Source organism: Panthera uncia (assembly GCF_023721935.1).
Source record: "Panthera uncia isolate 11264 chromosome D3 unlocalized genomic scaffold, Puncia_PCG_1.0 HiC_scaffold_8, whole genome shotgun sequence".
In the NCBI taxonomy this organism is placed as follows: Eukaryota; Metazoa; Chordata; class Mammalia; order Carnivora; family Felidae; genus Panthera; species Panthera uncia.
In genome coordinates, this window is record NW_026057586.1 from 75,939,338 (window position 1) to 75,952,986 (window position 13,649).

The 13,649-nt window shown below is 44.4% G+C and overlaps 1 protein-coding gene and 1 long non-coding RNA gene across 4 annotated transcripts in view; one reads left to right on the forward strand and one right to left on the reverse strand.

Moving 5' to 3' along the window:
- Positions 1-13,649, reverse strand: part of CCDC60 (coiled-coil domain containing 60) — a 162,731-nt gene that overhangs the window by 85,436 nt on the left and 63,646 nt on the right. For all 3 annotated transcript variants that reach the window (XM_049619265.1, XM_049619263.1, XM_049619264.1), the window contains one exon: positions 5,572-5,651. In XM_049619265.1, the coding sequence (XP_049475222.1) occupies positions 5,572-5,651 (80 nt within the window). The remainder of the gene's footprint in view (positions 1-5,571; positions 5,652-13,649) is intronic.
- LOC125914116 (uncharacterized) overlaps positions 12,469-13,649 on the forward strand; it is a 98,644-nt gene continuing 97,463 nt past the window's right edge. Inside the window, exon 1 of the long non-coding RNA XR_007455200.1 lies at positions 12,469-12,486. This is a non-coding gene — a long non-coding RNA (uncharacterized LOC125914116). The remainder of the gene's footprint in view (positions 12,487-13,649) is intronic.

Below are 13,649 nucleotides of genomic sequence, written 5' to 3' on the forward strand. Positions count from 1 at the left end.
GTGGACATGATATAGTCTAGGCTATGGTAGATCTTATATCCTAGTGAAGGAGGCAGAGGTATCGACGAGTCATTGTAGCACATTGACCCTGCCTTTCCCTTGTCCCCCACATCCAATCCATTAGCCAGTCCTGTGGCTCTAAATAAATCCCGAGTCTACCCACTTCTCCCCGGTTCATTGTCAACTCTTACAGCCTTTCAACTGGGCTCTATGCAGCATATGGAATGTTCTCTTAAGAATCAGATCATAGCCAGGGCGCCTGGGTGGCTCAGTTGGTTAAGTGTCTGACTTCAGCTCAGGTCATGAGCTCATGGTTTGTGGGTTCCAGCCTTGTGTCAGGCTCTGTGCTGACAGCTCAGAGCCTGGAGCCTACTTCGGGTTCTGTGTCTCCCTCTCTCTCTGTCCTTCCCCTGCTCAGGCTCGCTCTCTTTCTTTCTCTCTCTCTCTCTCTCTCTCTCTCAAAAATAAATAAACATTAAAAAAATTTGTTTTAATCAGATCATATCCTTCTCTTGTTCAGCACCCTCCAATGGATTCTCATTACATTTAGACTAGGACCCAAATGCTCACCATGGCCTATGAGGCCCGAGGTCCATTTCTCTAATTTCATTGACTGCTTCTCTCACCCTCTCTCACTCAGCTCCAGCCACACTGGCTACTCTCTGTTTCTCTAACACTTGCAGCTTGTTCCAACTTTGGCTCCCATCCACTATTTTCCTCTGGAATACACCTGTTGTCCTCCACCCACCTTCCTCCTATATCTTTATGTGAATGGTTCTCACCATCCAGATGTCAGGCACAGAGCCCCCTTTACACAACAGCCTCCTCTGGCCACTCTAGATAAAATAGCAGCTTTCTCCCCATCGCCAGGCTATAGGCATCACCTTGGTGGTTTTGTTTTTTTAATTTTTAAAAATATTTATTTATTTCTAAGAGAGCATAGAGGAGGCATAGAGGAGCATAGGGAGGGGCAGAGAGAGAGAGAGGGAGACACAGAATCCAAAGCAGACTCCAGGCTCCGAGCTGTCAGCACAGAGCCTGACACAGGGCTTAAATTCACAGACTGTGAGAGCATGACCTGAGCCAACGTTGGATGCTTAACTGACAGAGCCACCCAGGCGCCCTGCATCACCTTGTTTTATACTCTCATAGTATATAACCAACACTCCCTTCTCCATCCTATTTCATCACTCACTAACTTGTTTGTTGTCTTTGCCCCATTTTAATGCACACCATTGCCTCTTGTTCACTGAGGACAGGGATTTTGAATGTTTTGTTCGCTGCCGTGTCTCCAGTATATCCAGTCATGCCTGGCATATCCCTGGTGATACCTGATATTCAATATTTGTTGATGAAAATGAGTGACCACAGAAAACTGAGGAAGAACCAAGAAGTGCCTAACCTCTTACAAAGAAAAAAAAGCTGCTTCCTTTGCCAGAATTCCACCTTTGTTATTTCTAACTGCCTTGCTTCAGCTGTCTACCAAATGGAGCTCTAAAGCAAAATCTCAAACACTTGCATAATCTGTACCCTGCTGGGGTCTGCTGGGGAACTTGTGGGGGGGCGGGGGGGGCAGGGTGGTAATTTCTCACTGTGTCTTTGCAGTTGCCTTCACCTAACTAAACTTCGCCATGGGCAGATCATAGCTCCAGGTCAATATTTTAGTTGTAGTTGCAGAGATGTTTATTTTCCTTAAAACACTTGCAATAAAAAGCACCAGCAGCTTTGGAGAAAGATAGGTTATCGGCTTCATGAGTCATCCAAGAACTGGGCACATGCGGACACCCCGATTGTCAGCTTCCACTAGGAGAGATTCCGCGAGCAAGTGCGTGGCAGGCTGCCTGGTGCCACCGAACATCTGGCAGAGCAGGCGAGGAGGAAAGCAGTTAGGTTTTTATTCTTTCTAGCATCATGTTAAACTGGCCATGAAACTGGGGATGGTGTCATTGAATTATAAGAGGGCTGAGGTATTAAATAAAAATCTAGGAGGTAGTCGGGGTGCCTGGGTGGCTCTGTCGGTTAAGCGTCCGACTTCGGCTCAAGTCATGATCTCACGGTTCGTGGGTTCGAGCCCCACATCGTGCTCTGTGCTGACAGCTCCGAGCCTGGAGCCTGCCTCGGATTCTGTGTCTCCCCTTCTCTCTGCCCCTCCTGTGCTCATGCTCTGTCTCTCTGTCTCTCAATAATAAATAAACATTTTAAAAAAATCTAGGAGGTAGTCAAGGTGTTTGGTTCAAGGTAGGCTAAAGTCTAATCGGCGAAGTGGGTTTGAAAAACAGTAAGTGGGAAAGGCAACATCTTCTTTGCTAATAATTCGCCTCACTTAATACTGGGAGATGGGCACACAGGGTTTGCATCTCTTGGGGAGGAGATTTCCCCTGGAAAGCAGGATGTTTCCTTCTGAAGGGGACTCGCTGTTTCCTTAAATGTCAGTGGAATCCGAGAGTGTGGCCAGGTGGAACACTTTATTGTTGTTTCTTGTTTTCTTGCTTGTGGTTTTTCTGTGTGGCCTTTTCCACATTCTCTTTCATGTCCAGCATTTGGACAGGCTAAGCCTGTCCAGTGAGGATGTTAAATTCTAGCTAGTTTCAGAGCCATGGTAAATGCGTCTGGCAGGAGTGACAGTCTCGGCCTGCCAACTCAGGGGTGGCAGAAAAGCCACTGTCTTTATCACCTTTTGACTAAAGCCCCTATGTTCTGCTGGCTTAGTCCAAAGTTCAGCCTTGGTTGGTGGGGGAGAGGAAGCATGTCCCCAGGGATGTGCCGGTGAATGCTCCACAACCATCTCTCTTGGCGGGGGAAGGGAGGGGGGTACAAATAAGCCCTGATTTGTAGCATTTGTGGATTTCTGTGCCGTGAATATTTCCACTGTGGCTGATTTTGAGCTACCGACGTGATGTCAGTGAATGTAGAGCTGGGCAGACATTTGCCTGCAGCCGCTCCTGTTCTACAACATTTCCACCAAACAGATACCGTAACCAGAAATAACGTCAAGAGCACAGAGAAGAGTGAAATGTATGGCATCATTAGGAAGTGATGGGTTTTGAGTATTTATTACCTTTGTTTTAATGTGATGCATTTAATTGTGAGTTTATCATTGAATTTCAAACTGTAGCTGTGTCTAATAACTGGCTTGCAAATTTCCTGAAGATTTCGCATTCAGTTCTGGTTTGAGCTGGCTCAGCTTTGTCGCCCTCCTTGAGCTGGGTTGAGTCTTGGTATCTGGAATTTACATAGGTCAAGCCATCTGTTGGTACCTTTAGTTATCAGCTGTTTGTCTACAGGATACAGATTAATATGGAAACTCTCATTTCTCAGGCTCCCAAGATTCTGGTATGTATTTGCAGCTGAGGCTTTGGGTCAGAATCATCTACCTCAAGATTGGTAATATTCAGCTGGTAAGAACCAACCTGGTTACAATGGTTGTATATGGCCGGTGTCTGTTCCGATTGTTTGGTGCCCATGACATACAGATGGTTCTGTATTTTGAACTTCACCTCTGATCCAAATTCTGTGCTGCACCATTCCTTCTGAAGCCTGGAATGTCCTCCAGGCATGGCCGTGGAGCAGAGTACAGATCCCGGTTGAGGCATTCTTTCTCAGCTACACGAGCCTCTTTCTTTGCTGCCCCCATTCAGGTAGCTCTTGACTTTCTGACACTACTCCCCCCAAGGTTCCCAGGGCCTGAGCCTCAAAAGCCCTCTCGAGCCTGGGTTCAAATACTCTAGAGGCCAGTATGTCCACAAGTAATGGAGGAGTCCTTGTGGGTCTCAGCCCTCAATTCTGAGACCCAAGTTCACATGCCATCCCTGCTCTCAGCTCTACACGAGCTTGTGAGACTGAGGTCCATCCGCTCTCGAGCTGGGGACATTCTCTGCAGGATTACCTCGACATTGACTATTAGTCTGCTTAGGCTGCCATCACAGAATACCACAGCCTGAATGGCTCAAACAACAGACATTTGTTTTCTCAGTTTTGGAGCCTGGAAGTTCAAGGTCAAGTGTCAGTAGGGTTGGTGTCTCCTGAGGGCTCTCTCCTTGGCTTTCAGACAGTACCTTCCTGATGATGTCTCTTCCTCTTCTGATAAGGACACCAGGCCTGTTGATTCAGGGGCCCACCTTTATGAACCCCCACTTAACCTTAATTACCTCTTTAGTGGTCCTATCTCCACATATAGTCATTGGGGGTTAGGGCTTCAACATGTGCATCGGGGGGTGGTGTGCAATTCAGTCCATAGTAACTACTGAGCACCTGAAAGGTGGCTGGTCCAAACTGATGTGTGCCCTGAGTGTAATTCATCACTGCTCATTTTGTATCACTTTGTCACTTTTCATCACGTATGAAGAATGGAATAGAGTATTTCATCAATATGTTTTATATTGATTACATGATGATTGATAACACTTTGGCTATGTTGGGTTAAATAGAATATGGTATTAGAATTACTTTCACCTGTCTCTTTTTACTTTTCAATAGTAGTGCGGCTATTCAAAAATTTAAAATTACATGCACAGCTTGCAATTAACGTTTCTCCCGGACAGGGGGTGTTGATGCGTGCCTTCGTCCCTTCATGCCATTCTTCCTTCCCATCTTTCATGCCCACACCTTGCAGCCCGCTCTTGGGCTCTTGCATCCAGTACCATCAGCTGTGCTCCTGGACGGGGAAGGTGTGGAGACGCAGATGGGCAGTAGAGACAGAGGGAGCTTCCGGGTGAGGGAGGTGAAGAACGAGAATGTGTTGCCCTGACTTGCATTGTGGTCTGGCTCAGAGTGGGAGACACAGAAGATAAACGGGCCTTCCACACTGCCTGTATGACCCCCCTCTCAGCACATCTTTACGTGTTTTGTGCTCAGAGAGTCTCCACCTCTTCCCGTGCCTTGAGGTGTTTTGCCAAAAGTCCCATTTATGATCCCACCTTGGAACGTTGCAGGTCCCAGGACAGAGTTAAGAGGTGAGAGGGAGAAAAAGCCCAGCTCACCGTCCAGAGATGACTAAGATAGGGTTAGACCTCAGTTTGCTCATGCTATTTTACAGGAAGGGGTTGGGTGGGGTGGGAGGTTGGATAGGGATGGCACTGTGTTAAAGGCCACACAAGGGGCACTTTAGCTGCTTTATTTCACCCAGTCCTTCTAACAACCTCATATCATATTCATTTTACAGATGAGGACACAGAGACTCGGGGAGGTTCAATAGGTTCTGCCACGTTACCAGCTGCCAGGTAGCAGGGCCAGTGTTTGAGACCAGGTCTGTCTGACTCTGGGCAACCGTGATGTGCGTCTGGAGTAAAAAGGAGAGATTTTTCTGGAGCACATGGGAACTGTCTTGAGTTGGATTCAGGTCCAGGAAGGAACGCAAAGGGAATTCTAGGCAGTGATTGGCAGCTAGTGGAGAGGTTAGTCCAGTAAAGATACTCTCTGGAAAGTCCAGCCAAAGGACACCCTCCTGCAAGTCTTCTGCTTAATGTTTAGTGTTGGGGACCTTGGGATTTAGCAAGGACTCGTAGGGACCGCCCCGTAGCCTGCTCATCTCTGTCAGGGCATCTATGGGTTAATCCTTGCGGGCTCACTCACCGGCTTCGTGCAAGGTCTTTTTTGAGGTTTATGATTTCCTTGTCCATGTACTTGATGCTCTTCATCGGCTTGTCTGGGACCTGATGGGAAGCCAAGAAGTGAAAGAAAAAAGTGTTAGTGCACTGTTACGAATGGAGCCAGGCTGCAGGAGGCTCAGGCATTCATCCAAGATCTCTGACCAGGTTGGAAGGGGTCCTGGGCAGCACAGTGACCTCCTCTACACCAGAGAGGGGCCGTGTGCACAGCGGAAGCAACGAGGGCTTTGGAGATAGGCGGACCTGAGCTCTTACCCTGGTTCTGTCTGGTGACTGGCTGTTCGATCTCAGACAAATTGCTCAACCTCTCTGGGCCTCTTTCTCAGCAGAGAGGAGGAATAATTCTTACCTTGGGACAATTCATCGCCAAATTCCTGACTCGTAGCAAGCGTTTGATAAATGGAGGCTCTTGATATTAACATTATACTCAAAGCAAAGCAAAGAATGAAATGTTAATAATCATTGTTGGCAGTGTAGGCAGCTGATTTGGAGAAGTGAATCTTGTCAATGGTACTTTTTCCCCCTCGCCGCCCCTATAGCAGGGTTTTATGAGTGAATTAACCAGGTGATTGTTTATGGGTTTTTCTTTGCCTTTCCGGTAATCATTGGCCTTGCCTAGCCATAAGGGAAACCTCATAAGACTTAAATTCATTACTCAGAGGTGGATACCAGGTCAATGTAAAGAAGAGTGTTAAATTAACTGTATTCTAATATAAGAGTCACTCTTCTCAGCCCCAGTTTAGTGGAACAACAAGATCATTATCTGGATTACCCTGCCTGGAAATGAATGCCTGTAGTACTAATTTTTTTTTTTTTTTAACCAAAGGAAGTGCCAAGACATTATGGGAAAATGGGTGGTTTCAATGAAGCTGGTGGAAGAATACGTTGTGGTGACTTTTCTGAAGGGTGATGCGTCAGCGCACCCTAAATGCTGCCACAGTGTGCTTGCCTCAGGGTATAATGATCCTTCTGTTGTCAGGCGTCCTGTGGGAATATCCCTGCATGGGCACGGAGATCCATCAGCAAAACCACTCACTGGGATGCTGCTTGTAAGAGGAAACTCACGGCAACTCCCTATTTGTCTTCACAATAGAAGACAGGTCAAATAATTATGGTGCGTCTAAACAATGGAATAGTATACAGCAATTAAATGTGATGACGGTATAAGGATGGAAATATATATATTGACATACGGAGATGTCTGAGTTCTTTGGGAAGTCACGTTACAATATGTAGTACTCTCCCTTGTGATACTAGCTCCCTCACTAGACCATTTGCCCGCCCCCCCTCCCATGGGGCACTTGCAGCAGGGGTGGTCCTGAGTGGCTGAAGCCAAACAGCACAACCCATCCCCCATCACTGTGACTGGTTAAGGAATGGTCATGTGATGTGGTTTGGGCAAATGAGATGCATGCAGACATTTGCCAGGGGCTTCTAGAAAGCATGGTTCCTAGATCCTCTAAGGAACCACAGGCGGAGAAGTCCTCTTTCCTCATTGACTATAATTGGAGGAGCAGATGATCTGTGGGAGTTGCTGGCAGCCATTTTGTGCCCATGAGGAGCATCTGCCTCTAGTTGAAGAAGATGTGGGGGAAGACAGGAGAGTCAAAGAAAAACTTGTTCCCTGGTGCCTTGTTGAACTAATCAGGCTTTACTAGGCTTTTCATGAACATTTCCTTTATTATTTAAGCCAGCTTGAGTTAGATTTTCTGTTACCCACAACCATAAGATTTCTATCCGAAAAATGTTTTCCCTTGGGTGTGCCAAGCCCGTCAATAGATAGAATTATTTTAACTAGGGGCACCTGGGTGGCTCAGTGGGTTAAGTGCCCCAACTTCAGCTCAGAGATCATGATCTCATGGTTTGTGAGTTCAAGCCCCACGTCAGGCTCTGTGCTGACAGCTCAGAGCCTGGAGCCTGCTTCAGATCCTGTGTCTCCCTCTCTCTCTGCCCCTACCCCACTCACACTCTGTCTTTCCTTCAAAAATAAATAAAAATTAAAAAAAAAATTTAAGAATTATTTTAACTAGAACTCATCGTCTTTTCCCTTCCCTTCCCCTCTTGTGAGATCAACATCAGATGACATCCATTTTGGTGCATTTCGCAGTGAAACCAATGAGATTGGCCATGTTGAGATCAAAGTTTGAAGTCATTGTTACCTCTCTTCCTAATTCCTCTCTTTTTCTGAACCTTCTATAACTCTTCCCTACGGGACCAAAGTAACTTTCTTAAAAGATACTGTAAATTAAAAATATTTATGAACAATGAAAAACCAAACACACTCAAACTTCCCTTCCCGATAATTTGAAAATACGAGATTGAAACCCTGCTTGAAGTCACAATTGTTTACACATCATTCTGTTAAATGTCTCAAGTTTTACTCCCCTCAAGAAGCAAATATGATACTGTCCAAATTTCACACATTCCCCTCCCTCGCCAAATGTTGCCTACTGACAGTTGCCTGTAGAAGAAAATTTGTATTGATTAGGGCTGGTGCTGACCAATTTATAGCAGTAAAGTCAAGTTGTCCCCTCCACTTGACACAAAACTTTAGCAGGACAAGAGCCAGCCCCCAAATGCCTGCAATTATGTCATCATTTCAGTGAATTCTCAGGAAGCGATTTTCACAATAGTCGCTCAGGAAGCGACTATTATTTAATTACAATTATAATAAGCCAGCAGTAATAATGGCATTGAATGAGGGAGTGCCGGTTGTCAGGACGTTTACCAACACTATTTGATATTAGCACAATTAAAAGTACACACGACATCCAAGAATCACCATCTTTACAGGTTTCTGGAGGGCAGTTTAGCTATGTGTTTATGTAGCCTTAAAAACACATTACGCTCATGCCTGGCAATTGTACTTATACCCAGGAAATTTTTCAGCAAGGATAAAAAGATTTATCCATGAGGATTCTTATCACAACAGTAGTAATAATAGTGAAAAACATTTAAGTGTCCAAAAATGAGCGTTGAGGGGATAAATCATGGTCTATCCAGGTGATGGCATACAATGCATTTGAATTTGGTGCTACTAGTTAATGTTGCTATCGATGTATATTTGTTGCTATGGAAAGGAATATAATTTCAAGTAAAACCACATGTCACAAAAATGTGAAGAACTTAGATCTAGAGAGTTTTAAGATTCATATTCATGAAAATCTGTAGATATTTCTAAAAATACATACACACTAATACAAATTATATTTTAAAGTAATGATATATATAGGGGCACCTGGGTGGCTCAGTCGGTTAAGGTTCTGACTTTGGCTCAGGTCGTGATCTCTCACGGCTTGAAGGCTCGTGAGTTCGAGCCCCTTGTCGGGCTCTGTGCTGACAGCTCAGAGCCTGGAGCCTGCTTCGGATTCTGTGTCTCCCTCTCTCTCTCTCTGTCCCTCCCCTGCGTGTGCTCTCTTTTTCTCTTTCAAAAATAAATGAGCATTAAAAAAATTAAATAAAGTAATGATATATGGCAAGGTATATATGCAATAACATAATAGGTTGAAAGTAAAGGTAACAAATTGTTAGTAGGGATATTATTGCAGGATGTTTGAATTATAGGTAAGTGGTAACTTTTAATTTGGGTCATCTTTTTCTCTTCTTTAAAAATAATTTACCTTTATTAATTGTCCAATAAAATAATAGCGTGTTCGTGTTTGGAAAGCAATTCTGACTGATTCTATCAATATGAGCTAAGTGTAAGTTTTCAGGGCTGCTTTAAATTGAGTAATCGGAGTCTGGAGTGATGTAGATTAGTAGATTATTTTAGCACACTAGGCTAAAATGATGTAAGTTAGTAGATTATTTTAGCAGGGCCTAGGCAGGAAACAGAGCTCATTCATGCCAGATAGTTCAATACAGGGAATTTAATATAGGGAAGCAATCACAAAGGTGTTGGAAGAATTGAAAAGCTAAATAAGGGATGGCATGACAAGCTAGAGATTGACAACCTAGCTTGGATGGAGGGGCTAAGGAGAGAGGCAGCCTTCAAAAGCCCAATCCAGCCCAGTCCACCTGGCAAAAGGTGGGCTCGTGGAGGAGATGTAGTTTCATTTGGGAGCTGCCACCAGAAGCTGAGTGGGGGAAGGAGAGAAATACTCTGGCTTCTCCCTTCCTCTGACCCTCCAGTTTCCTCTTCGGGAAGCCAGCTGGCAAGGGCACCTGGGAAATGTAGTTTGCAAGGATCAGCCCCCACCCTCTCCCCCCCCCACCCCCCACTCCGTGGGAGCAGGAAATGAAAATGGAAATGAGGGCCAACATCAAATGGCTGTGGTTATAGTTTATGCTCTGGGTGCTGACCAGGTATTTTTGGACTATAAATCTGGTTTTCCTGATTTATACGGATCCCTTTGCAGATGGTAACTTTGGATATTTCTTATCTTTGGGTCCTAAGTTTGAGGTTCTTAGAATTTTCCTTGGCTGAGATGCATATCCAGAATTGGGATCATTCTTTCCAGAATTGGGATCATTCTTTCTCTCTCTCAAAATCATTATCACAATGCAGGTTTCTAGAGTATCCAGAACCCTCCTACTTCTCCCAGTTTCTTTTCCCTGGGAAGTATAGCTGACCTGGAACAGCATGGGTTTGAAATGCGTACATCCACTTTTACTTGGACTTTGTACAGAAGAGTACTGTACGTGTATTTCCTCTTCTGTATGATTTTCTTAATAACACTGTCTTTTCTCTAGCTTACTTTATTTTAAGGATACAGTATATACTACATGTAATACACAAAATATGTGTTAATCGATTGTTTATGTTACCAGTAAGGCTTCTGGTCAACAGCAGGCTATGAGTAGTTAAGTTGTGGGGGGAATCAAAAGTTATATACATATTTTTGATACTGTGTGTGTGTGTGGGGGGGGGGTGCTGTCAGTGCTCCTAATTTCTGTGTTGGTGAAGGGTCAGTTGTATCATCTATTCCAGATCTTCATAGCCCACTTCCTCTGGCACCAAAATTTATATGTCCTGTGCTCCACACACTTTAAGCCCTTATCCCGGATAAACAAACCGATGCTAAATATTTCTTCCCTGCTGACACTGACGAATGTGTCTCCCTACCCTGGTAACACGTTTGCAATACAACTCTATGTTTAAGATTGTATTCTGGTTATGAAACTAACTAATGAACATTGTGGAAAATCAAGAAAAGATTTTTTTAAAAAGTTGGGAGAAAATAAAAGTCAAGTATAACCCTATCACCATCCCTTTGGATGTCCTTTGCCTTGCTTTCTGTGACTACTTCCAGCCAAGATTAATAAAAACCATCCTGGGACTGTTGACTTTAATTTTCTATCCTTGCTTCCCTCGGGAGTGCCATTGGCCTTAAGAGCCTTCGGTTTATTCCGTTGACTTGTAGAGTGTAGGGGATGCCTTCGTTCTTTGTTTCCTGGAAAACAAAGTCAAATCTCTGCCATGTCCACATTTTCCTACAGCGTGTGTCCTTATTCTGATTGATCTATAAATGAGTCTTTGACAGCGTCTGTGAGAAACACCACATGACATCCTGTAATGTGTCAGGTTAAACGCTGATAAATGTGGTGGGGAGAGGAGGAACACAACTCATTGGAGGCTTAGCTGGGGTTGGTTTGGGGGCAGGTACATTCACATTTAATATTCATGTACTGTGAATATTCAGATTCATAGTAACATTTGGAAGCGACTTGGTTTAACCTGATAGCTGAGAAGTGGGAGGTGGCAGGAATGAAAAGAAAGAGCTTTTTTGTCTGAAAGACCCAGGTTTGAGTCCTGGCTCTGTCACTTAGGAGTTGAAGAACTTAGGCAAGTTGCATATCCTCCCCAAGTCTGTTTCCCCATCTGTGAAATGGAGTTAATACTGTCTACCAACAACATTATTGTTCATCTATATGCCATACATTGTTCTAAGCGTGTTTTCATTTGAAATACATGATTCCATTTAGACCTTGCCATATTATTATCCCCATTTTATAGAGGAACAAGCTGAGGCTTTGAAAAGTGAACACAACATGCTATCAAATGGCAAATTCTGGGTCTGAACTCAAGTTCAAGTGACACCAGAGCATGTATTCTTTTTTTTTTAATTTTTTAAAAATGTTTTTATTTATTTTTGAGACGGAGAGAGACAGAGCATGAGCAGGGGAGGGGCAGAGAGAGAGGGTGACACGGAATCCAAAGCAGGTTCCAGGCTCTGTGCTGACAGCTCAGAGCCTGACATGGGGCTCGACCTCATGGACTGTGAGATCATGACCTGAGCTGATGGCGGATGCTTAACCGACTGAGCCCCCCAGAGCCTGTATTCTTAACCATGACTTCATTCCGATTCCCATTTTGCATAGTGGGGGCTAAATAAGGGATAGCAGTTGCTAGCTATTAATTTAAAGATACTGCTCCAAAGCTTGCCCACCGGATTTTGTCACAAAAATTTTTATATGGCGAAACATCAGAATGGTTTGTTGGCAAGCCGATCTTTTAAATATCTGTTGTTCTCTGTCTTTTTATCAAAGAATGTTCCAAACCCATCTTTGTTACTTCTTAAAATATGATCTACTTCCTAGAATCAGATTAAGATGGAAATGAATTCCTGCTAAATGTACTTGGGCTGATACAGACATCAGGGGAACAGCTGGGAAGCTCTGTCAAGTGGTGAGGGGGAAGGGAGACCATTTGAAAAGCTGAGAGCATTGAGGAGCAAGGAAGATGATTAGCAAATTTCAGACTCCTTATGGAGAAGCTGTAAAGAACAAAATAGGCAGAGAGTGGGTAGGATCCATGGCAAGGGTATATGCATGAAACCAGAGATCATAGTTTACAGACTGATATTTAAACTTTGGGTGGTTTTATGATGGTGACCGGCACTTTCCTTTGGGGGGAATGAGGTTTTTTGTTTGGTTTTTGGTTTTTGGTGTTTTTTTTTCTTAAACATATAAGACACGTACCTACCTATGTAGGGATGACCCAGAACTAGTGACCTCATTCCCATGTAGACGCTTCAAGCTGAAATAGGAAGTGTGCTATTGAATTTTTTAAAGAATTTCTTCACGGAAGGCAGGGTACATCCTTTAGAGCATTTTGATTTAACCATTCTTGTTTTTCTCAACTCCCAGGAGAAACGAGGTGGGGGGGCCTGGGGAATATTGGGGCCCTGGAGAGTAGTGGGGTAGGGAAAAGGGGATGGTTAACCAGGGGAGGGATGCAGAGTGAGTCTTATGCTGGGACCCTAAGAGTAGAATAAGCAGCAGGAGTCTCTGGGGGAAGAGAAGGATGACAATGGTTCCTGGGAAGAAAGCTTCTGATCTCCAGCTTCTGACACAGTGTCTGACCCTGAGTTCAATCCATCATTTGCTGAATGACGAGATGAATATATCACAGTCTCAAGGTTCAGCCCTACAGATTAGCTGTTAATTACAAAGGGAACAAGGTACCTGCATAAAGACAAGCTCTGGCAGATACCTCCTGAACCAGTGTGAGCACACTCAGCATCACCAGTGATGGGACAAACTGATGTCATGTGCCCTGAAGCAATGCACTGGGGAGGACACAGTATCACCTGCATCGTATTTCTCTCTCTCTCTCTCTTTAAGTTTATTTATTTATTTATTGAGAGAGAGAATGAGCAGGGGAGGAGCAGAGAGAGAAGGAGACAGAATTTCTGTCAGCACAGAGCTTGATGCAGGGTTCGAACCCACAAACCCATGAGATCATGACCTGAGATGAAATCAAGAGTTGGAAGCTCAACCAACTGAGCCACCCAGGAGCCCCACCTACACTGTCGTTCTGTCACAAATGCCCAGTCTGAATGTGGTCAGGAAGGAACAATCAGAAAAATAAAAAGTGAGGGTCATTCTGCAAACTAAATGACCTGGAATCTTTGAAAACTTCAACATCTGTGTCTGTTGGGGCCTCTGGGAAGCAGACACTGAGACAGGAGTGCAAGAGGCTTATTGGGATAAACTTGTGAGAGAGAAAAGAGGGAAAGAGCAAGACTGGGTAGAGAGAGCCTCAGACCATGATGGGGATCTAGACAAAGTCTAGAGCAAACTAGGAGTCCAAACGTAGGG